Here is a 27,154-nt window from a genome sequence, read left to right as displayed (position 1 = left end):
CATTGACAATTATAAAAAAGCATTCATAAAAGACAAATTTCACAACATTAAATCATAAGGATTTAAAATGAACAAGAAATAGACATTTATGAGAAGATAAGTTTTTTTCCCTTCTTTATTAAACGGCAATCTAAACTACACCAATGCTTAGGACGGTACTCAAAAACCTGACAAGTACCTTATAACACAAACATATTAAGATACCATTAAGCCAAATACCTATAGAGTGAATATCATTGGCTTCTTGATGAACACCATAAAAACATGAACCATGTGGTAATTTCCTTGTTAAAGGCACATCACGTGTAGATGACCGAGTTGGATCTTTGGTACGTGTGATTTGTAAATCTTGTAATAGATTTATAGGGTTGCAATTAGGGTTATATTATAATTGTCATTGTAATCGATTTTTGATTTAGTGTTCTTAATTATATATAATATGAGAATTCATCCTAAATTATATGTGCTCGTTTGTATCTGTTTATCAATTCGTTCTTAAACCAGAACATATCAGGCCACGGCTCAGTTAGTTGGCTCGTTTATCGAATTTGTCTCCACCGATTTAATAAACATGGGATGTAAGTATGTAACTTTTGTTATTTTAGGCTACACAGTGTTTAGATGGGCTATAACATAATGCATATGTTGAAGTTCGGCTACATGGCTTTGTTAGTTTGGGCTGTAATATTGATTATTTTGATCGAAAGATATTATTTTGGGCTGCGAGTTTTTGTGAGTAAAAACGGTAACAATCCAAAAAAGAAAATCCAATAAGAAAAAAAAAGAATAAAAAGAAAACTATTTCTAATTTCAAAATACCAACTTATGAGTTTTGTGTTAAATCAATAACTATTAAACAAATTCAAACAATCGAATCTATGTCAACAAAATAAAAGCTAGCAATTCAATAAAAACATTGTTTTCACTGATAATTCTTGAGCCGAAATAATCTACCATCAAAATGTCACAAATGTAATCAAAACACTATTAAAGCCAAACCAGTCAACAAATAAATCACAAGATTCAAATCGTTAACACGACGCACTGATGAAAATAACAGAATCAAAAACTCTAATCAAGAACAGAACCAACAATGAAATCAGAAACATAAAGAACAAAAGAAATTGTCAACAAGACAAAATCCTAACTCAGACAATTACAATAGATTCTCTCAAAGAAACCAAAAGATCGATTGAAATACAAAACCCGATAATCTACTGAATGATGATAGTCATTGATAGATCTAACAGATCTAATGTAAACAATCTTGAATGTTGTGAGAAAGACGTTTTAGAAGAAGATGACGCATAGAAAATAATAGTCTCTTCTAAGTATATGAATATTTACATACTAGTGTGAGTTCTCATATTAAAAGAGTTTATTTAGGTTTTGTTTTTAATCGTTTTGCTATTTTATATTTTGTAATGATTTGTTTTATTTTTCAACGTAGTTATATTTTGATTTAATATGTGTATATTAGTTTGTTAAGTTAATTTATACTTTTTAACGTTTGGCTCTTTCAATTGAGATGTGTATGTTTTTTTAGATTTTTAACGAACGAACATAAACGAACACGAACATGTTGATTTTTATAAACAAACAAACATGAACACAAATATTTGTCTTATGAAAAAGGGGCAGTTGATGTAGGTGACGATAGTGGTTGACGCATGAGAGGGGATGCTGACGACGGTGGGTGGTGATCGAAAGTTATCCGGTGATGGAGATGATAAACTGACGATGGAGAATATGTAGAGGAGGGAAACTAAATTAGCGTTTGATGACGAAAGTGTTTAACAAATAAATGAGATGTTATGACTCGATTAAGGCCTATTCGGGTTTCCCATAACCCACGAAAATTATTGTTTGATGACTAAGGGGTTATTTCACAAATAAATGAGATGTTATAACCTGTTTAATTGCTATCTGGTTTTGGTGAGACCTATGACCTGCGAAAATTATTGTTTGATTATTAAAGAGTTTCACAAATAAATAAGATGTTATAACCTATTTAAGAACTATCTGTGTTTGGTGAGACCCATACCTGCAAATTTGAGTCAAATGCATAAGAAATCTTAAATTACAAATAAAGAAATGTGGTAGCTTGAAAGAGGGTGACAAGCAACCAGAGAGTGACACATAAGATTTTTCTATAGACATTTATAAGGATACACACACACACACATATATTCTGGTACAACAGTCAACGGAGTAACAGCTTCAGCCTACTAACCTTAAGTAGAGGTGCACAAAAAATACAAACCCGGAACCAGACCAAAAAAACCCATAATCGGTTTTTTTTATACCCGGATTTTTAATACCCGAACCCATACCCGACCCTACCCGTAGGGTATGGATAGGGTATGCATTTTAGTACCAAAACCCGTACCTAAAAAACGAACCCGATTTATACCCGGTAATACCCGAAACCAAAACCGATTCCATACCCGAAACCGGGTTTTTCAAATACCCGAAAAATAAATGAAAAATGCTCGAAAAATACCCAAAAAAGTTTAGCCCTTTAAAAAACCAATCTATAACCAAAAAATACCATGAAAAAACCCGGAAAAAAACCCACAAATGGAGTTTTTTAAATAATCGGAAATACGGAATTCAAGTATAAACCTGAAAATATAGTTTTTTTAAATTTTTAATACTCAAAAATAGGGTATTCAAATACCCGGTTTTAGAATACCCGATTCTATACCTAACCCGAAACCGATGAATAGGGTATGGTTTTTAGAGATAATACCCGGGCCCGAACCCGACTCCGGTATTACCAATTCTTGATTTTTCAATACCGGTCATACCCAAATCCAGTTCATACTCAGAATCGGGTATTAGACAACACGGCACCTCTGTCCTTAAGTCCACAAACAAACAAACTGTTACAAGCCCATAACTCTTACTTGCATCCATCCAAGCCCATTAATCAACAAATAAGCCCATACGCAAAATACACAAAGAAACATATAAACGTAGTAGATATTAGAAAACTTTGGTGTCGGAAGTGCCCGATTGATTCACTTGGCGGCACCTTAGTGGTCGACAACATTTTGTTTTTCAATTTAGTTGTGTTTAGTTTCGGTACCGTAACAAACATAACATAAATCTATCAAAAGCCAATTTTGTTTTAGTTTCAGTACCGTAACGAATGTGAGGGAAACCAACCGAATTCACGTAGGCCGCCACATTTTGTTTTAGTTATGGTATCTTAAGGAACGTAACAAAAACCATCGAATGCCATATTTGTTTTGTATTTATTTATTTTTATTACTTTTTATTTTAGTTTTGATGTCGTGACAAACGTAACTGAGACCGACCGAATTTCCGTAGATTAACCACCTCAACAACCGAGATTGACAACGTTCAGGTTTTGCCGACGCCCGAGTTTTAGTTCCGATACCACAACGTACGTTACCGAAACCGACTGAATTTGTGTCGACTTACCGCCTCAATGTTCAGGAATTAACAAGTACTCTTGGGTTTTACCACCATCTGGATTTTACCGACCCGTCTCGACGCAACGCGCCAGATGTAACACTAGTTGGATATAAATTGAAAGAAATAACATGCATACTTCATATTTTCAACAAAATATTTATTTAAATATTTCCAAATTACTTATAGATTTCCAAAAATATATACAAAAGATAACTATAACACTTTAAAGTTATAATTGTGAATTAAATAACAATTAAAAATTAAATTTGATATTACATTTGAAAATCGTCTAGATTAGTCAAATAATTAACAAAGTTGATGTATTTGTAGATGTATTTTCTTGACTTTCAAACTCAATTATGCATATAGAATGATTTTTCAAACTTACTATCCGAGTGTAATAGTGAATTGCATTTATTTATTATTATTTTTTAATATAGAATATGATATCGTGATGTATTTTTTTCACCATTGCATTATATTAAACCAATTTAGAGGTAACAAGATAGATGAATTGGATCGGATCTAGCGTCGCTTTACCAAGTCATATTTTTTAGCCTTACAAACAGAGAGTATTATTGTTTTTTATTTGTATGTAAATCACTCACCCGAGCTCATCTTGGGTGGATCGGTTCGTTTAATGTATTAACCTTTTGCCGATAACGAGATCTTTCATTATCCATATTATCTTTATATTCGGTCGTTTAATTTACCGCACTCGTCTTGACACTTTATCAAAAGCAAAACCATTCAAGTGGTCGTTTTGAGACCTACATGGGGTTTGCTGGTTAACGGTGCATCAATTGCTGGTGTTGGTTACTTGTTCAAGTTTGAGCGACTACCCTAAAACCCTGGACATAAAAGTTTCTACACCCTTAAACGACTAGCTTTTTACAGAAATTGAAGTGGTACGCAATCACTGAGCAATTTCAATATATATATATATATATATATATATATATATATATATATTCAAAGACAAAAGTATAAATTAAATATGATTTACTATAAAACGATTACAATAAAGTGACAGGCAAATAGGCAACAAGCTACGCCACAACCACCTTTGAAAAAAAAGGAGAGGGGGGGGGGGGGCGGGGGGTTTTAAAGCGGTAACACAAAACATGATTTATGATAATAAAGTGAGAGAGTTTTATTTTTTCGGTTGCACCTTATCCAGACAGATGCTCATAATTTATTGTTTTCAAGAAAAGCTATATTTTCTATTTTCTCTCCACCGAATATTATATATATATATTTTGTGGTCAAACGGACATGAAGTTTCCAGGAGCACCAACGACTTGACACTGATATGTACTCTCAACACACCCTTTTAAGTTCTCCAAAACACAATGATTCTAAACAAAAATCATTAACCACTGACATCATCAGTGACGACCAAATATTCAATCATGTTCCACAGTGGTTGCACGGCTGACGGCTCCTTAAACACCTCAAAATTCAATGATCCGATGCCATGGATCGGCATCTACGTAGCAGCAGCGTCATTAATATGTTGCATATTCATGGCCTTGGATGCACTCCATGGTTTCAGATACAAGAAGTTCTGGTTCCCTTGCAAGTTCTTCAGCCTCAATGCCACAACTCTTACTGTTATAGCAATTGCAATCAAGTTTTCGGTCGATTTGAATGCCGCCATGCCTCGAAGACAAGATCAGCTGGCTAAAGTTAGTAGTTCGGCTTTCATATGCATGGTTATGGGAAACTTGCTGCCTTCTTTAGGTACAATGGAAGATACTGAGCTTTTGATGAATATTATTGCTCTGGGGATTCTTGTTGTAACTGCTATTACTAATATTTGCATACAGATGGGTACTGGTGTCATCTTTGAGTTTTGGATAGAACATGCTTTGATTATGGTTTTGATGGTTGTTTTGTTAGCTATCTTGTGTTCTTTGTCATTGGCTATTCCTACCAAGAAGTATTTTTTGGATATAACTTATGAAAAGAAGTTGAAAAAAGCAAATAAGGTGTGTTTTACTCAAACACATCTATCTGCTGCTGAGAGGTTAAGGCAAGATTTAGGAAAGTATTGGATGATGGCGTATTCGTCGAGTCCTCAGTTTGTGATAGGACGGTCTGCGCCTTGCTCGGCTTCAGGGGCTTATTGTCTTGTAAATTTGTTGATCTTAGGCGAGTCCATACTCAGGACGCGGCTCATGCCTTGGTCTTTCAGGTTTTGCACTGGTGATTCGGATTATCAATGGTCAACCACTATGGTTCTCATGTGTCAAACGGCTGCAGTGGTGGTTGGCACGATTTCACCGGCTTTTAGATGGTTTATGACTATTAATTTTAGGTGTCCAACCAAGGCCTCGCGAGCGTGTGGGCACGAGTTTGTTGTTGAAAGATATTGGATCAAGCGGATGCTGTTGTGGCAGCTGCAGCCTTTAGATTTAAGAATATGTAACCGGAAGGGTAGAAAACTCATTCAGATTGTGAAGTTTCATGTTTGCAAGTTGTTGATTTGGGTGCAAAAAGGATTAGTCTTTTCTTGTAAGATGATTAGATATGTTTCGATTTTCTTTGTGAGCAGGTTCTTGAGGTTAAGGAACTTTTTAAAAGGCGATAATGATGTGAATAGTGATGATGCAGAGAATATGAATAGGGATACAAATATGGGTCTGAGTCGTTATGTTGTTTATCTGGAAGGAGAAGAAGGATTGGTGGATTTGATGATGGAAAACAATTGTGATGCGACCGCTCACTTGATCAAAATAGGGGAGAATCAACAGCCGAGAAATCTGATAAAACTCTTAGAGCGATCGAGTACTAAAAGTTCCTTTAACGGAGTACATGATTTTGATAGTGATAAAGTTCCATCTTTATGTTCTGGAGAACCACCAAACTGTTGGGCTCTCCCTGTTGTGACTTTAACAAGCATAGCTGCTGCAATTCCCAGTATCGACAAACAGTTGAAAGATCAACTGATATGCGGTGTGGATGAAGGTCTCAAGTATGTCAAAGAGATAGAAAATTACATGAAAAATGTAAAAGAATTGAAGCATGTGATGAAAGCAGCAGAAGTAGTTTGGTCAGGAGTTGAACTTTGTAACAAATGGTTAGATTTTGATCTTTCAAAGGTAGCGCATGATCAAGAACACAAGACAGGGACCGACATTATCAAATCACTTGTTGAAATCTCAAAGGAAAAGTTCAAGGAATTTGAGAACAAGGATATGGTGTATTTGAACGAATGCTTGAAAGAGGTCCCGTCGCGATGGCCAATGAGGATGTTGGCAGCAAACTCCATGTACAGAATATGTGAAACACTGCTATTAACAAACCAGAATGAAATCAGTGAGATGTTATTCGAGAAGATCTCTATGATGATTTGTGATATATTGCTAGCTGCATTGAGTAACCTTCAGCATGTTATTTCAAGAAAATGTCATGAAAGTAGGATTGAGGAGAGGGAAAACACTATCCGGAGTGCGATTCTACTTTTTGGGAAAACCAAAAAGATTTTGGAAGTTATCGACAAGAAAAGACCTCATGATTCAGATCACGGAAAACTGATACGTATCGATGAGTGGCATCTAGTGAGCAAGAAGATGTGCATGTTGAGCAGCGTCTAGTCCGTCTGATTTGTATATATCAGTTGAGTAATGTTTATGGTTGTAATGTTAGCCATCAAGTAGCCCTGTATAATATGTAGAAAAATGAACACCAAATCATATATGGTTATTAAATGATGTAACTTGGTGGAGTTATTTTAAAAACCACTTCTTCAATAATCTTAAAACTCTTGAAACCCCTTTAGGCAATGAGAAGCATTTGTTTTATACTTTCATTTTGTAAATTAGTAAAAGACATTAACTGTAGTTTGTACTCTTTATTTTATTTTATTTTTAGTTTCACCTTCAATTACTTGTTCCATTTGTATGATTGCATTATCTTTCACTTTATCACTTTAAAGCATAAGTTCATATCTTTTCAAGACATGTGCTACAAACATAAAACTAAACAAAGAATTGTCAGTATATGTAAAACAGTAGTGTTTGCAAGTAAAATATGTATTGAGTATGATGTATTAAAAAAGGACATATCTGCATGCCAAACACGACACACGACCACGGTCACAACATTCGAATTTAAGACATATAACACACAAATTGTGCTACTACATACACATGTGCACATGCATCCATGACCTTAGATTAAGGTATGCTAAATATCATTTAATAAGAATATATGCTTTGGTGTTGATTCTTATACAATATCAAACATGACTTCTTGCTGCATGCTGATCACTAGATGGCTAACACTTGCAACCATAAATGCCACAATATTAGTCAACTAATATATACACGTTAGACGGGCTAGACATAGCTGTTTCCTCGTCTGTCAAAGAAGACATAGAGCATAGCTGATTCCTCTTTTTGCTCACTAGATGCCACTCACTTATATGTATAAGTTTCCCATGATCTGAATCTTGAGGTCTTTTCTTGTCAATAACCTCTAAAATCTTTTTGGTTTGCCCGAAAAGCAGAACTGCGCTCCGGATGCTCTTTTCCCTCTCCTCAATCCGACTTTCATGACATTTTCTTGAAATAACATGTTGCAGGTTACTCAAAGCTGCTAAAAAGATATCACAAATCATGAGAGAGATCTTCTCAAATAACCTCTCACTGGCTTCATTACGACTTGTTAACAACAGTGTTTCACATATTCTGTACATGGAATTTGCTGTCACCGTGAAGCATGCGTTCAAATACACATCCTTGTTTACAAACTCCATGAACTTTTCCTTTGAGATTTCAGCAAGTGATTTGATGATTTCAGTTCCGGTCACGTGTTCTTGATTATGCGCTAGCTTAGAAAGATCAACATCTAACCATTTGTTAGAAAGTTCAACTCCTGACCAAAGTATCCGTGTTGCTTTCGTCACAGGAGTCAGTTCTTTAACATTTTCCATATAACTTTCTATCTCTTTGACATACTTGAGACCTTCATCCACACCGAATATCAGTTGATCTTTCAACTGTTTGTCTATACCGGGAATTGCAACCGCTATGCTTGTTAAAGTCACAATAGGAAGAGCCCAACATTGTGGTGGTTCTTCAGAACTTAAAGATGGAACTTTGTCACTATCAAAATCATGTACTCCATTGAAAGAACTTAAAGAACTCGACCGCTCTAAAAGTTTTATCAGATTTCTCGGCTGCTGACTCTCCCCCATTTTGATCCAGTGAGCCGTAGCATCACTATTGTTTTCCATCATCAAATCGACCAATACTTCTTCTCCTTCAAGAAAAATCACGTAACGACTCAGATCCATATTCATATCCCTATTCATGTTATCTGCATCATCGTTATGAACACCATTATCACCTTTTAGAAACCTTCTGATTCTCAAGAACTTGGTCACAAAGAAAATGGAAACATATCTGATCATCTTACAACAAAAGACTAATCCTTTTTGCAACCCGATCAACCAATGACAAACATGATACTTAGCACCATGAATGAGTTTTCTTCCCTTCCGGTTACATATTCTTATATCTAAAGGTTGCACCTGCCATAAAAGAATCCGTTTGATCCAGTATTTTTCAACAACAAACTCCTGAACAACGGCCCGCGAGGCCTTTGTTGGACACCTAAAATTGATGGTCATGAACCATCTAAAAGCCGGAGAAATCGTACCAACAATCACTGCAGCCGTTTGACACATGAAAACCATAGTGGTTGACCATCTGTAATCCGAATCACCAGTGCAAAACCTGAAAGACCAAGGCATGAACCGTGGTCTGAGTATAGACTCGGCTAAGATCAACAAGTTTACAAGACAAAAGGCCCCAGAAGCCGAGCAGGGTGCGGACCGCCCGATCACAAACTGAGGGCTCGACGTATACGCCATCATCCAATACTTCCCTAAATCTTGCTTTAACCTCTCTGCTACAGATAGATGCATTTGAGTGAAACACACTGTATTTGCTCTTTTCAACTTTTTTTCATATGTTATATCCAAAAAATACTTCTTGGTAGGAATAGCCAATGATAAAGAACACAAGATTGCCAATAAAACAATCATCAAAACCATAATCAAAGCTTGTTCCATCCAAAACTCGAAAATAACACCGGTACCCATCTGTATGCAAATATTAGTAATAGCGGTAACAACAAGAATCCCCAAAGCAATAATATTCATCAAAAGCTCAGTATCTTCCATTGTACCTAAAGAAGGCAGCAAGTTTCCCATAACCATGCATATGAAAGCCGAGCTGCTGACTTTCGCCAGCTGATCTTGGCGGCGGGGCATAGCGGCATTCAGATCGACCGAAAACTTGATTGCAATTGCTATGACAGTAAGAGTTGTTGCATTGAGGCTAAAGAACTTGCAAGGGAACCAGAACTTCTTGTATCTGAAACCATGGAGTGCATCCAAGGCCATGGCTAAGCCGCATATTAATGATGCGGCTGCTACGTAGATGCCGATCCATGGCATCGGATCATTGAACTTTGAGCTGTTTAGGGAGCCATCTGCAGTGCAGCCACTGTGGAACATGATTGAATAATTTCTTAAGTCACTAATGATGTGAGATTGTGAGTTGTAAAAGAATGGTTGAAATGTTGAATTCTTATTTGCTTTAATAACACTTGACTTTTGTCCAAAATTGAAGGATCACTGTCATTTAAACTTTTTAAAAAGGTGTTTTGTAAACAGTATATATGTGGATGGAGTTAACTAAATACCCCATTTTGATCAAAATAAAAAACAAAAAAGTTACTAGAATAGTGATTTGAACAAAAAACTTACCAAAACAAATATATATTCGACCCGAAAAGTGAAAATCACGCTATTTTATTAGTATTTAAACGCTAAAATCATTCTGTCACCGCAAAAGACTTGCAGCATGAGTCGTTTCATGATTTCTGCAGTAAGCACCCAAAACATCATGATATTTATTCAGTTTACATGCATTTTGAGGATAGTTGGTATAGGTTAAAATCATCATTTTTTCCCTTGATTTGTTGAAGTATTTTTTTATATTTAGGTGATTTCCAAGATTAAAGAGTACTGTTTCTAACTTTGACCAGAGTAGTTTAATAGCTGACGTTTATGTTTTTTTTGTCCAACTAATGCGTTGTTTTCTTCTTTCAATCAAAATTATGATATTAAACACGTCGTTGTCATAATATCAAATAACATCTTTTATTGGCACCGTCCTTTTTTTCTTACTATAATTCATATTTAGAACTCTTTAGATCCTTAGGTTCCTCTATTTTACTCTTACTAAACTACATTAGCATAGTGAGTTAAATTAAAAATTGTATAATAAATAAACTATAGTTAAAAAGAGAGATGATCCGATATATACGGCCTAGTTCCAAGTTTCAAATTTTCAGCCGGACAATTAAATAGTCAAATAGCCCGCAACTAAACCATATCAATTAGTGTCAAGCTGGATGAACCAGTCGACTTGTTTCCGCTTAAACGATCTAACCAGTTTCTATATATATATATATATATTTTCAGTTCGATCCTGAGTGCGCCCGTGTTTTATCATCAGTGGGCCTTCGGGCTGGGTTCCCACGGAACTGGAGATAACTTGGAGGAGATTAAGGGCTCCGTGGGGTTGGGTTGGGCCAGCTGGCGGTGACCTTGGCGGTGACCTTTCGCCATTGGGTCAACTCGGGTCAGCTGGCGGTGACCTTTCGTCATTGGGTCACCTCGTACGAAGTAGCTAGGCAATTCTGTTTGTTGGTCGTTCAAAAAAAGAATAATAATAATAATAATAATAATAATAATAATAATAATAATATATGAACTAAAATAGTAAGAAATGTATTTGAAAATTTAACTGGTGTTTTTCAACACGGGCATACATGATATCCGTGGATATGTCAATCACCCGACATGTATAGGGCCAGATATGGGACACAATATACAATCAGGTATGGCCTTATGGGATTGGAATTATTGATACTAGTCTGTTTGTCATTCCTACATCTATAAGTGCAAAAAAACCCGAACTCGGAACCGGACCAAAATAAAAAACCCGAAACTGATTTTTTTAAACTTGGGTATTTAATACACGAACCCGACCCTACCAATAGGGTACGGATAAGGTATGACTTTCAATGCTGAAACCCGAACCCGATCTAAACCCGATAATACCCGAAACCCGGTTCTAGTTATACCTGAAACCCGACTCTAGTTATACCCAAAACCCGGGTTTTTTGCATTCCCGAACTGGATTTTTTTATACCCGAATATTAGTGTTTGTGCAAATGTGTCTGTGTTGCACTTGGCAGTAGCCGTTCTCCAGTGGATCTATTTTAAAGAACATAATTTATATAAACACTTATTTAGAGCAGCGCATTTTGGTATAACAAACAACAATTTAAAACACATAAAATATATGCTTTTTAGATCAATTGTTTAATTCTTTATATATGTTTGAATGAAATTTGAAGTTTGTATGAAAAAAAATGGAGTTAGGATAAAAAAAAACGAAGCATGCCCGTTAACAGAAGAATGCTAAAGAAAAAATGTTTTTAATACCCGGAAATAAGGTATTCAAATACCATAAGACGGATTTTTTCAATACCCGAAAATAGGCTATTCAAATACCCGGATATTGAAGACCCGATTCAATAATCGACCCGAACCTGGTACATAGGGTATGGTTTTTCAAGCCAATACCCGAACCTGACCCAGATATTACTAATACCCAATTATACCCAAACCTGAGTTTTTTAATACCCAATTTGTACACCTCTACCTACATCAACATACGATATCATTAATTTATGCCCAAACCTGACCCAGGTATACAGGTTATTAGCTATAATTTTACTCTACACAATTCAGATATACACGTTATTAGCTATAATTATACTCCAAAAAATATAGAAGCCCACTTTCAAAATCGCGAAGCAAAACCATTAAGAGTGGGTCAAATAGGGTTATAGTTATGCACAATTTGGCACCCAACCATTATTTGTTTTGCTAATATTCTCTGAATGGTTTTCTTGTAATCTTTTCAGGTGTCTGGCCGTGTCATCCAACTTCGAGGTTGCTATGACTAGCATGACAGTTGCTTTGAATGATTTAGGTACAAAGGTCATACAATTTTGTAACTATCCCTAGATAATAAGAAGAATGCAAGTATTAAAGGATTTGAAGAATTCGTTTGCGAATTATTTGAATGAGTGGACGCTGTAGACATGCTTCGATAAATTTGTAGAACAGCCGAGTAAAAGGAATAAAAACTCGAATAAAAACAATCAAGAAAAGATGTCATCTAACAAGTAACCGGAATCGTAAATCCAAAGTTTTCTAATAAAACTCATTCTATAACAAGATGTAAATCCAATCTTAAAATTCAAAGTGAGTCATATAATTGTATGTATTGAAAAAAAAAGTCAATTAATTAATTCAAACACATATTATTATTATTATTATTATTATTATTATTATTATTATTATTATTATTATTATTATCAGTAGTAGTAGTAGTTAGATAAGTATGAAAAAGGTGGGCTCGTTATCACTATCACTATCATCAGAATTATGAAATCAAAACGAGATGATTTAGGGTTGGGTTGAGAGAACAACTCCGAACACGAAGACACAAGAATGGTAACTATAAGTCATAACCAAACTGAGATTTTGCCATTCTTGTGAACCTAAAAAACATAAGAAAACAATTAAAAACGTATTAGTTTTTGCCCATTTGATGAAAAAAAATTCCGACTATAGCCCACTTTAATTTCGTTAAACGAGTTCCTTTTGTGAAGTTTGAAATTTGCAAACCTTAACTTGTACCTATAAGTCATAGCCAAACCGAGTCCATGCCAAAAAAACTGACTAATCGAAACTGATCGATTAACATTTTCTTATTAACAGAAATTTTGTTTATGGGTTGGTTAAAACAAAACGAAATTTGACTTCTAGTATGCACATCAATTGACAGGAACGGCGTTAGAATTTTATACCTATTTCGGTTATGAAGAAGTTGTGGGTCAAGGTGATTTTACTCTTTGTTCCTAAAAAAAAAAAGAAGAAAATTTAAGGTCTTCTATGTATGTTTACTGTTAAAAACATACATATAAGTCTCTTTTGGATGGATTTTGAAGTTTCCATGTTTTAGGTAAATGGGACCAGATTCTTGAGCCATGTTTGATTATCATTCACTAATGCTTGATTTTACATGATTATGGTGTCAACAAAGATTCAATTGGAAAGAACAAAATTAAAATCACGTTTCGTTTTTTCTTCTATTCCCAGCAGTACCGTGCACGCTTTTTGCTCCTTTGCGGTTCCTCTTGAGGCTCGTAATTTCTTCGTGCTCCCGCCTCAACAACATAATCAGAGTTTTGAGGATCGGTCTTGATGGCTATCTCAGCGCAACAGTTGTTACACTTGAAATAAAACCTAAAAATCGGAATAGTTCCCAGATACTTCTCACCAACAACATTTTCTTTTCGAGAATTGAATTTTGTACCTTTGTTAATATAGCCGCCACAAGTGCAACACCTGATGCTCATAGGGAGCATCATTCGAACCTTAATCTGTTGTTGTTGGCTCTTCTTAAACCTTCGAGGAACTTTAGCGGGATCGAAATCGGGTGTGTAGTACTTATTCACCACCTTTCTCTCCGACATTACTGAAACCTTAATTCGATATGCTAATACGATGATGATAGGAAGCCTACCTTGATGATGGAAATCGTGCGTAGTGTTTGTCGATGATGATATATAGAATTACAAGCTTGCTCAACAAGTAAATACTGATATACTATAACCGACTTGGTCATAATCTTTAATGGCATGGGACTATTTTGGGTTAAAATAATTACATTTTCTTTCAAACCTTTTAACACTTTGAATACCTATTGGTTTCAATTGTAACCATTTGTATACAAGTTCCAAACTGAGTTAACCAATGCCGTTAAAACCTCTCCCGCACGAGGGGTATTTTCGTCTATTCCAATAAAATTGTTTACGTTTTAGACCGTTCATTTTTAAAAGAACATAAACGAAAATAAATATGTTCATTTTTTAAGTGAACACGAACATGTTCACTTTTAAAACGAACGAACATGAACACAAATATTTGTTCGATTAAGTGTTCGTGTTCACTTAAAGTTAAATGAACACGTACGAACATGCCCTTGTTCATGTTTGTTCGGTTCGTTTACATGCCTACATATAATGTTGCAATTAAGCTAACTCAAAGATAATAATAGTAGTTAACTTTCTACAATACTTTGACAATACTCAAACTGTGTTTACAAATATTGTAGTTTATATGTATAAAAAGAAGGTGATTCTGATTTAATTTGAACACAATTTAAAAACACATAAATGTGATTTAACTAATTAAGGCTCACATGTTCATGTATCAACAGTTGACCTTTTGACCAAACTATTGAATTGTTGATCTAATTGCCAATTCAAAACATTTACCAAAATGTTAAGTTCAGATTTTTGACTTCAACATAAAAGTGACCAATATTTGCAGGAATATATTGTCAAATTTTCATGCACGTTGCCAATTTTTAGACACTACCCAGCTGACTAAAAAAAACTAAACAAATATCAAAGTTTAAGGTTAGTAGAATTGCCACAAACATCATAAGGATTAAAGCTACCATCTAGACCACGCACGGACCAAGGAGAGATCTCTTTCATATGGAAGGATATGGTTTTGAACTTCTGATATGAAATTTAGGGAAGACGGACAGGTATGGAGGAGAGGGGAGTTCGGGTTTGAACAATGTATTTGTCTAACGGGCTTAATTTTTTAAATTGGTCTAATATGGAATTTGAATTATTTTTTATTTTAGGACGAAAATACCCCTCTTGCGGGGGGAGGTTTTAACGCCATCGGTTAACTCCGATTGGAACTTATATACAAATGGTTACAATTGGAATCAATAGGTATTTAAAGTGTTAAAGGTTTCGAATTTGCATACAAATGGATGGAAGCAACAAACCACAAGTATACATATAGAAATTTTTTCTATTAAATACGAGTGCTGATAATCAGAATGGTTGAATGTTTTTCAAATGGTAGTTTTATAATTATGTGAAATTTTAACAAATAAAAAGTGATAAGTTTTGACTTGGTAAGTGAGTTTAGCCGGAATTCTTTTAAAAGAAAATTTTGAAAAAGGTTAAAATGTAATATAGAAAGAAGAATTTAACAAATCAATCCTATAATCCTATACTTTGATGGTACTTCATTTTTCTTTAACAAATATCTTGCTTGCGTGAAAAGAATATTCACATATTTAGTTAAGTATAAGTACTTTGCTTGCGTCCAAGAACGCACACATACTTAGTTACGTATATGGGACTGAAAATGTAGTCTCTGATGCTCCTCAATCAGTACCTATTGATTATCGGAGACTGATTTGCCAGTCTCTAGCCAGTAACGGATGCCTAGTCCTAGATAGTGGTTTTAGTAACTAAAAATCAGTATCCATTGTATGGCACCAACAACGACTAATGGTTAGTCTCCAATACATATAAATTCAGTCCTCAAGTTGGCCCTTGTTACCACGTCATATATATCAGTCCCCAAAACATTTCTTCAATGACTACAAGTCAGTGTCGGATAGTATGATATTTTAGTCCCTAATGTATAACTTAAGAGACTGGAAATCAGTGTTCTAAACAAAGGCTATATTGTCCCTAATACATTACATTGGGTTCGTAATTTTATATCAAATCAGTCTTCAATAAAATGCTTTAAAGACATAGAATTAGTTCCCGGTATAAAATGCTACAAAGGCTATATTGTCCCTACCTCTAAATGCTTTATATGGTTTCATTTAAATGTAAACAAACAGCCCGTTACTCTAATATATGAGTACTTTTCAGTATCTCATATTATGTCTCAATTCCAATGTATTCATTTTACAAACTAAAAAGCAGTTCTCAGTATAATTTAATTCATTTCCAAAATATATTAGCTTTCCGTAACAAATCCCATCCAGGACAAACAAAAACAATACTCAATGTTATATCATTTACAATTTCGTAGACTCATGTCACCAAACAACTGTAATATAAATTATAAATCTGTGTCTTGCTTTCCCAAAACGGAGAAACCACAATATATTCAAGCAATAATATCATAAAAAATACAAATAAAAATAATACAATTCAATCAATTCTAAAGTTTAAAAAAGTAATTGTAAAAGGGCAATGATAAGCATCTTAACAAATGTAATTGATCGTGTTGTCACTAGTGCCGTATAATCCATCTAAGCCTACAACTTCATTACTTGTAGGCGTTTCTGAAGGCTTTCATGAATATGACATTCTTCCATATTTCTCATTCTCTTTAACATTAAAACACCAAAACTTAAATTAGGTTTAGATATACAAAATCGTCAAAACATGATTAAAATCAAACCAAACTACTAAAACTAATTTTTAAAAAAAGATGAATTTAAAAAAAATAAAAAAAGAATAACACTCACAAACATTCTTAACATTTATAAAACAAAATAAGAGTATAAGACACACCAAAGAGCTATGATATTTCTATAAAGATGCCCTTGAAAACTTGGATCTACCATAAAATTGTTAGAAATCAGGCCCTTTATCGAACACACAAAAACGAGATTGAACAACTTGTTCGACTCCTTTAATTATTATCAACCAAGCACACAAATTACAATACCTCTAACCATCTATTTATACTAAACTCATTCTAATCCTAGCCCAACACAAACTCTATTTTAATAAACAAATAAACTCCTAGATAAACCTTATTAGTTAAAACTAATAATTATCTCTACTCTAAATATAAAATACTTAACAAATAATTCACCAAGAATTATCTACAACACGTTTGATCTTTATCTCCAAAATTCAAGATTAACGTCTTCATCCACCCCCTTAATCTTGAATTGGACCTGTTTCTTCATATCCATACCATGATCGACAAATTCAATGCCTCTTTCCTGTCCTAGACCCACACCATTCTTAACCACCAAACAAAGAAAAACAAGCTTGCTACTTTTACCGTTTTCTTCCTCCCTTGCTAGACACGACAAGATTCAAAGCCTCCCGCTTTGACGAATCTTCTTCCGTCTGCCTACCCGCAAATCTCTGTTAAATAGATTCAACCCTTATTTGATCGTAATTTTACCACCCTGTCACACTCTTCCTTGATATGCACACACTAATATCAACCACCAACATAGACAATAGCACCCCACTATTCCGCCTTTTCTGTCATCAAACGAATTCTTAGCTCCCCGCTCTTTCGTTTCTTCCGCGACACACCCGTTGGTTTTTCCACCATAAAAATAGAACTCCTCGCTACGATTTTCCTCCTTGGCTAGAAAGAGTGTCCGACACAATAAAACACGATAAAAAACCAGGTTGAACCCAACAAATAAACCTCCTCTGATCGATCTGCACCTATTGCTATCGATCGCCAACACGACAAGCCACCGCTATATGTCTTCTTGGTTGCTAAACAAAACCCCTTCAGCCCCTGCTGATCATGTTTCTACCGCAACCAAGCACGTTGGTATGTTAGCTGCCAGAATAAGTGACACCCGTTGTTTTTTTATTCACGACTAAGAAGTTTTTCAAACACTGAACATGATTAATCATCTTTGTTGCCTATACCATCAAGTCTTCAACATCTCGCCAATACAATTGTTGTACCCTATCCAAAAGTATTAAAAACTTCCTGTGGACTTTTTCCACAAACTTTGGACCTCCACGAAAATTAATTCCTATTGACTTTGCAAATTAATCATTCACCAAACATGAACACCACTTGATATATTCGACCACAAATTTATACCAAACACCTTCTTTACAGCCGGTTACTGCCGGTTTCACCGTCATTGCAACCCCGCGAGGGGCTGCTCCCCTTTTCGAAAAACGACTCTCAAAACCGCCAACGCCAAGCTCTGATACTAGTTGTTGAAAATCAGGCCCTTGATCGAACACACAAAAACGAGATTGAACAACTTGTTCGACTCTTTTAATTATTATCAACCAAGCACACAAACTACAATACCTCTAACCATCTATTTATACTAAACTCAATCTAATCCTAGCACAACACAAACTCTATTTTAATAAACAAATAAGCTCCTAGATAAACCTTATTAGTTAAAACTAATAATTATCTCTACTTTAAATATAAAATACTTAATAAATAATTCACCAAGAATTATCTACAACACGTTTGATCTTTATCTCCAAAATTCAAGATTAACGTCTTCAAAAATCTTATCTTGATGCTGAATCATTCCAGAAATCTTCACCCAAAAGTAAACACACACTGAACCTTCGAAACAAAAGGTAAGAACAAAACCAGATCAACAACACATACTTGAAGTCATTTTTTTCTAAAACAAATTGGAAGAAAGTTTGTAAGAACGTTGATGATGAAATAAGTAACAGATCAGGAAATACTAAATCAATTGCTAAAATAATCCCAAAACGTACCTGCTATTAGAACTACTTCATCAATTTGGGCCTTTTAATATTTGGACCCTTAAATCAACGGGGGAATATATCAAAATCAACTGAGAAATCGCGAAGAGCATGAAAAATTCATACAACCAAATAAATAGCGGACGAATTTACATTTTTGGTTTGGGTGGGATTTGGAAAGATTTTTTGGTTTTCATTTTTGTGAAAAGTGTTTTGGATTCCGACTCCTTTGCGCTTCGTTTGGAAATCATGCAATTTCTCTAAATTTATTTTGTTTTTCCATATTACCCTTTCATATTTTGTTTTTTCAATAGAATGATGTAATGTTTGATTAATACTTCTATATTTTATACTATTTTTAGTTTAATTACTTAAACTTTTAGTGAAGTAAATTTACACTTAGAAAAAAGTGTTATAAAAGTTTTAATAAATAATTGTATGAGTAGCTTACATGGATACATAGGGTATGTTTGGTTGGAAGTAATGAAATGAAGAGAGAATGGAATGAGAAAAGGAATGGAATAAGCATGGGAATGAAATAGATCATTATCATTCATTTGTCTTGTTTGGTTAACATATGAGAATGAAATGAATATTTACTTTATGTTGTTTAGTATTCAAAAAAATTATAGGAATGAATAGAAATAATCAAAATATTCCTATTCCAATATATATATTTTTTACAAAAAAAAAACTGAAATAGCGACGGTGGTGGTAGCTCCGACGACGTAAACGGTTAGGCGGGGTGGTTGTGGTGGTGGGGGTGGCGGTAGTAGCATTGGTAGTGATGGCGATGGTAGGGTGGCGGCGACGGTGGTGGTGACAATTATGGTCAGGTCGCGGTGGTAGCGCTGGTGGTAAGGTGGTGGTGGCGACGACAACGGTGACGGTCAGGTGGTGGTGGCGATGGTTGTTAGGTGGTGGTGGTGTTGAGAAAGTATAGTGAGAGAGGAATGGAATGAAAAAAAAGAAGGGGGGGTGGGAAAGAATGGTTTTGATGGAATGACATTCCATGTGTAATAGATAATTCCATTCCATTGAGTAACCAAACACCACTTTCTTCATTCCCACATAATAAATCATTTCATTTCTCTTGTCATTCCTGCATACCAAACACTACCATAGTGTTTGAGCATACAGTACATACACAGTAACACACTAAAAAATCAATGAGTGTGCATTTTGTTTTTTAGGATGTAGTTGTAAGTGGTTCGGACTTTTAGAGAGGAGAATTAAAATGTTACTATACTATTTATGAGTAATTTGGAGAAAATAATGTTTATGCTGTATAATATTTTAATATTTGTTGTAAGTGGTTATCAGTGGAGAAAAATATAAAATATAACAATAAAGATACAAAAACTATTATTTAATAAAAATGATAGAGAAAATATAGTAGTTTTAATATAATTATAAAGATTGAGATAAGGTACTTACCAAGAATGTTGTTAGTTAAAAGAATGTTGGCATTTATTTAATCATGAACTCAACTATTAATAATGAATACTAGATTGGAGTCCGGACACGATGCGATGGGAACCACATACATTGTGAATCATGAAACAATTATATGGTTTGTTTTTTTCAATTGGGTTATGGGTTATAATTTGAATAAATTACATTTTAACTGCTAAATCAGTTCAAAATAAGTTTTAAGTTAGTATTTTAAGATTATAAATTTCAAATAATAATTGTAACTTGGTAAATAATAAAAGAAATTAACGAACCAAACACGCGTCGAAGTTATTTGACGTATTACAACTTGATTTTGTTGATTTTTACTACAGGTATCATAGCAAACCTAACTGATACCTACTAGATTTTGTGGAATCGTTGCCGTAATGTCCATGTTTTAATTTCGTTTTTTAAATTTGTTTTGAACATGTTAACATGACAAGACTATTTTTTAGGTTTAGTTTTGATATCATAACAAACGTAGCTGATACTGACCGACTTCGCGTTGACTCATGGAAACAACACTCATGTTTTACCAAACACAAAAGAGCCATAACGCAATGCACCGGGTAAATACGTGGCTATCTTTATGAACGTTTTTTTTTTAATTTTCCGTACTATTCATTTAACCTTTACTTTTGTTCTATTAGAAAGAAGAAAACAGAGCATTTAAATTAAATTTTCTATATTATTTATGAATTTGGCATGATTTTCAAGAGTGTATGATTTGAATAATTATTTATCAACGTAATTGCTTTTTAAAATTAAAATTATAATAAAATAAATGTCTGAAAATATGTGTAATATTTTAATAAAATATGTAACTCCGAATTCATTCTCTAGTATTGCTCCACATCATGTTGACTGAACGCTGATAAATTCATACTCGCTCACTTGACCCTGTTGTGGATAAACCCATACTCGTGAACAATTTTCCAAACATTCCCCTTCAACAGTTTATAGCCTGGAGCGAGCCGGCTCACGTTAGCCCATTAGCGCCCCCATAGCTGGATGGTGTTATAGTGATTGTGAATGACATGGCAGCAGGAATGTGATAGCGCACCCTGTTCACGTCTCGACAACGAACAGTCTAAGGAAGATACATCCTATTTGGGAACTTTGGATAATGATAGTAATTTTTTATCAAAAAGCTAAAATCTTACGCTCATTGAAAATTGATCTGTTACCAAATTTAAAATATCGAGATCATAAACAAATTTTAATTTTAAAATTATTTATGTGGGGGGGGGGGGGGGGTATGACGATTTTTATCGGGATTTTTCCTTGAGGGGTACCGTTAACAAATAACAATTTGGATTGTGAAGTATGGTTAGCCTTATTCATAAACTATCAACTATATTAAACAAAAAAACTGGACAAAAAATTGATTGTCTTATATACAAAATGAGTTTAAAATTGAATATCAATCCATAACTTGATTCGTTTTGTGTTTAATAAAAGTTGTTAGCCTTGATTTTGAGTCTATAATATATTTCTCAAAATAGTTCATACATCCATCATAGGAGATTGAATATCAATTCTTAGTTCTTCAATTTCCAAAAACACGTCAGACTTAATATCACTCTCGAATAAGGTTGCCAAAAAAATATGTATTGAGACAAATTTTCAGCCCTTAATACTTCTCATCAATAGTAAATTTGTGTAATATAATGGGAGACTTAAAATTAGTCACCGGTAATTTCCTATACCAAAAGGTGTTCAAGGTTGAATATTAGTCACTAATTCGGCTCGTTAGTAAGTGTGAAGGACTCATATTCAGTCCCTAATACATTCCCTATATATATATTATAGACTGGAGATTAGTCTTCAAGAAATTTGCATCATTTTTCATTATTGAGAAAATATATTTGAGACTGAGATTCAGTAACCAATAAGTTCCTTTAAAATAATTTATGACGCACATACATTGACGACTAAATTTTAGTCTTTAATAAGGTGCCTTAATATCAGCGACTAATTATTAACCACTAAAATATGAAGCGTAAAAATTAGTCCATAATATTATTAGTAACTGAAAAATCAGTCTCAGATACTATGTATCTGAAACTGAAACATTAGTCCCTAATATTACAGTCCATACCGGTCATTTTCCTTGTAGTATGTTAACTAAATTTGTAAAATGTGTTTGTAAGTAGGTATTACGACCTAGCGTTGCGCGATGGCATTAAACCATACAAAAAACAAAAGTCAAAACGTTGAAACACACGCACATGCACACTATGAAGTATTAACTCACGCGCCGAAAATATAAATTAACGAAACTTAGATCAAAACGTAAAACACTGTTGCAGAAAAGAATAACCAAAAAAAGGTTTTAATGACCTTATTCGTCTATACTAGTTAACTTGTACATTATCACGGGGAACTTTGTTTTGAAAGAGACTTACATTGAAACATAGATAAATTTAAGCATGCCGTATTGGTTTTCAAGGAATTTTATAAAAGATTATATTCCAAAAGTTATAATTGAAAAATATGTATACTCAAACTTAATTAAATAATAGAATAAAATAAAAATTAAGAAAGCATTAGATAAACTTAGAGAATAAAGATAAGAATATATAATCTTTCATTATAATTATATAAAAATTTGTGAATAAAGATAAGAATTTATACCGTTGCACGACACCCTAAGTTTCTTGTGCTTACACATGGAAGCTTAACTATAATCATTTTTTTATATTCATCCTTTTTCATATTCGATTTGCTATCTTTCCATTAAATCTCATAGACGTGCGGGTGGAGCAACTGCAACATGAAGAAGAGTATGATGAAGATGAGGATGAGAGTGTGTATTTAACCGCATTACAAAATTTCCAGTGTTCTTGTAACATATGTGGCAAAAATATCGAATGAGTTCATAAGTATTACTACAAATGTAGCCAATGTAATTATGTCTCCCATAAGTTTGGTGTAGAGCTTCCAGAAACTTTGGAAGACGTTTGTCACACTGGTCATACCATGCACCTCTTTGATTTATAGTTATTACGCCTTCTCCTTCCCAAGAAGAAGACGACGACATTTGTTATGGAAGTGTGGATCTGTAGCTATCAATTTAGGCGAGTAATACGTTATTTTTGTCATGAGTGCGAATTTAATGTTGACGCAGATTGTGCTGCGAAATGGCTACGAACAAACATCATCCATCATCCTAGCCACAAGTACTCATTAGTTTGCATCACCAAACTATTATTATGCGAGTGTGATGCATGTGGGAAGAAACATGAAGGGATCTTCTATCACTGTCCCACATGTGCTAACTCTTTCATACATAGTGATTGTACTTTCCTATGGAAACAATTACATATCCAACATATGACAAATGATTTTTTCTCTCATATTCATCTGCTTCCCCTTGCTTATTATTTTCCAAACACAGATCAAAAGGCTAATTTTTTTCTCAGGGGTAGGGTACGCAATTAAATATTTTTTATCAGATCTATGGATTTACAAATGCGAAAAGGGCAGATACTATACCCATTTGGATTACACAACATCAAGAAATGAACCATTCATATCCGTACTTACATCTGCAGGTATGTAGCTATAGATCTACATAGTATGTTTAGTGGTTCTTTATTTATGGTTTATTTATTAGTGCACACTCTTTTTATTAGGCATTGGCAAAACCATTAAAAACTTTGATGATGCTCAACATCCTGATGTTCTTCATCTCCCATTTCCCGATCCATTTATAGCATATTAAAACACATGTTTTTCAAGGAAAATGAATGTAGTCCGTTAGAGGTCACTAAAACACATATTAGTCATCAACATCCACTAATTCTTGAGGATGCGCGATGCAACGATATCACAAGCTCTACCTCTTCAAGAATAAAATCAATATCCCTGACCCTATGAAAAAGATTGAACTTTTGTGCGATAGATGCTTGAGACCTATTACGACTAGACTTGTGTACGTGTGTGCAAATGAAGACAGGCATTGTAACTTTGCGCTCCATGACTGGTGTATCAGACTACCTATTGAACTAAAAGACCACCCTGCTCACCCACAACATACCCTAGTTTTCCATTCAAAAGTCCCGCTAGATTTTTCGGAGCATTCGTTTGCGATGTTTGTCACTTACCTTGCAACGAATTTGTCTACTGTTGTGAGGAATGTGAATGTAATATTGAAGTTAATTGTGCCTTCTTACTTAAATAAATCACTCATGCTTCTCATCCAAATCACCTCCTTTCAGTGGTTCAAAACATAACTAGCCGGCACGCTTCTTCTTGTTGTAGAATATGTGGGTATGAATTTTTTATGGATATATTTGCATTTAGTTTACATATTTGTGATGATTTTAAACTACACACGAAATGAGCTTTGTTAATAACGGAGACAACTACACACAAGTGTGACAAGCATCCTATAAAGCTAAGATACTTTCATGTTGAGAATCACAAAAGTGGATATTTTTGTAAAATTTGCGAGGAGGAATTTTATCCTAATTATGCATTATATCATTGTGATGAGTGTATGCAGTCTATGCATACAACTTGTGCTCCATCAATACTTTGGTATGAAACACATGCTCTTACCTACGATAACAGAGCCATTTATTGGTTTCAAAATTTGAAATTTGGGGAATGTATGACAATATTAAAGTGCATCCACACCCCCTTTCATTCCGTCAAGGGATTGCATGTGATGGTAGCTGTGAAATTTGTAGTAATATACTCGAATATAAGATGATCTTTAAGTGTTTAAATTGTGAGTTTGCAATTGATTACCGCTATTTGGTACGTAAGCTTGAGTGAATAACATATTGTATGGTTGGTTGTTTTTCTTGTACGCATTTTCTTCTTTATATGTGAAAGAAAAAAATGTAGTAAACAAATCAATCTTGTTACTGAATCATGCCCTCACATTTGTTTTCAGTTTTGCTTAAGTTAATTATTTCGAATTTCAAGTACCGTAAGTATTGAATGAATTACATTGACAATGTAAAACGCTCTAGTGCCATTGGGATTAAGGGTGCAAACTCGTTCGCGAGCTACTCGAGATCGGCTCGTAAAAAACATTAAATAAGCCCAACCCTGAGCCCGAGCCTAAAAGTAAGCTCGTTTAATAAATGAGCCCGGGCTGAACCTTCACTTATCGAGCTCGAGCCATCTCACGAGCCTGCCATTTTTATAACTCTTATAATAATAATAATAATAATAATATACTGTTATGAATAAATAACTAAATAGTATATATATTATTAATATATAAAATTATAATTTAAATAATATATATATAGGTATATATATATAGGTTGGATCAAATACAAACTAAATTTTTATACTAAGTGTGCGAATCAAAGGAAAATTAGAAATCCCACGATGGAAATATTGTAATTATTAAGCATCAGTCAATTAGCAATCAACAGACATCCGCAATCAATTAGGCGATCAACAATATCAGATAAACTCTTAATTTTTTACTACTATAAACGATTCATAGAGGAATTAAATATTATTTCCGATGGTTCATGGAAGGAAGAGAGTGTGGTTAATGGATCAGTGTAAGTAACAACGTGTGCAAAATCATTTGAACAAAATGCGTTATACAAACACAATTATTCAATTAAAAATATGCAATTAAGATTCTGCGACAATTGAAGAGAAGATCTGTAACTACTTTGAATATGTAATTAAGCTACAATCAAATTTCAAGTAGAGTAATTTTAAATTACAAGTAAAGTAATTTTATAATTAAATAAAGTAATAAAGGTATATAAGTAGAGTAATTATATTGCAATACAAAATGTAAGTAGTGTAATATTTCAAACATAGTGTTTTCTTAGTCTTGTATATATTTGCAAATGTTCTCAACATGTTATTGGTGAGTGGTGCCACATGCTTATATATATGTTTTAGTTGAATGTGTAAAACAATGATTAATGACTGTTCAATTGTAAAGCTCAATTTCGTTGGATTGGTGTTAAGATTAATAAAGTAAACGTTCTTGCTCGAACAGTTTGTTACAGAGTTTTGTGAGATTTGCCAATTAATTTTTTAGCTACGGGGTGATTTTTGAACCAACATGATTTTGAAGCAAAGTAACAAGAAGCAGATTCGATAATTACACTATTTACATAATAATTACTCTAGTTGTAAAAAGTAGCGTAAATTTATATTACAAGTTTAATTTCACGTAGAGTAATTTTCAATCTCAAGTTGTGTAATTTTATATTACAAGTAGTGTAATTTTAAATTACAAGTAGAGTATTTTTAAATTTCTCATAGAGTAACTTTCAGTTATGACTAGGGTAATTTTATTTTAAAAGTAGAGTAATTATATACAAGTAGAGTAAGTTAATTCACGTAGAGTAATTTTCAATTTCAAGTTGTGTAATTTTATATTACAAGTAGTGTGATATAAAACTACAAGTAGAGTAATTTTAAATTTCAAGTAGAGTAATTTTCAATTCCTAGTGTAATTTTCAATTTTAACTAGTGTAATATTATTTTACAAGTAGAGTAATTCTTTATATGAGTAGAGTAATATTGAAACCATACATTTTGTTTAACGGAAACAAATGCAACCAACTTTCACGTCTACTACTATATCCAAAATTGGTGCTTTTACATCGTAATAATTAATAATTACATAAATCAGTTTCTTCAAATTGATGATTGAATCATGATTAGTCCGAGATTCATTGTTAATTTGATTGTGAATGCTTCAGTTCGTTCACATCGACACCATCAGTTCGTTTTAAGCTAACTTTGTTCATAATCAATGTTCCAAATCTGTTAATTTGTTGAAATTGATGATAGATTGATGATTTCGAGT

At 33.8% G+C, this 27,154-nt stretch overlaps 2 protein-coding genes and 1 pseudogene across 2 annotated transcripts; 1 reads left to right on the top strand and 2 right to left on the bottom strand.

The window, feature by feature from the left end:
* Positions 1-4,970: 4,970 nt before the first annotated feature.
* On the top strand, positions 4,971-7,043 carry LOC143549308 (uncharacterized). The gene has a single exon (XM_077040234.1). The coding sequence runs from the start codon at positions 4,971-4,973 to the stop codon at positions 7,041-7,043; it is 2,073 nt and encodes a 690-aa protein (XP_076896349.1).
* A 678-nt stretch (positions 7,044-7,721) lies between these two features.
* On the bottom strand, positions 7,722-10,009 carry LOC143549293 (uncharacterized). The gene has a single exon (XM_077040223.1). It carries the CDS (start codon positions 9,971-9,973, stop codon positions 7,757-7,759), a length of 2,217 nt encoding a protein of 738 aa, XP_076896338.1. The 5' UTR covers positions 9,974-10,009; the 3' UTR covers positions 7,722-7,756.
* A 3,049-nt stretch (positions 10,010-13,058) lies between these two features.
* On the bottom strand, positions 13,059-14,079 carry LOC143549307 (uncharacterized; annotated as a pseudogene).
* Between the last annotated feature and the right edge of the window lie 13,075 nt (positions 14,080-27,154).

This window comes from Bidens hawaiensis, unplaced genomic scaffold (genome assembly GCF_021521415.1).
Source record: "Bidens hawaiensis isolate Kalapana, Puna unplaced genomic scaffold, B.hawaiensis_p1.1 tig00015461_1, whole genome shotgun sequence".
In the NCBI taxonomy this organism is placed as follows: Eukaryota; Viridiplantae; Streptophyta; class Magnoliopsida; order Asterales; family Asteraceae; genus Bidens; species Bidens hawaiensis.
Note: the sequence above shows the minus strand (reverse complement) of the source record. Positions and strands in the feature narration are given on the sequence as shown.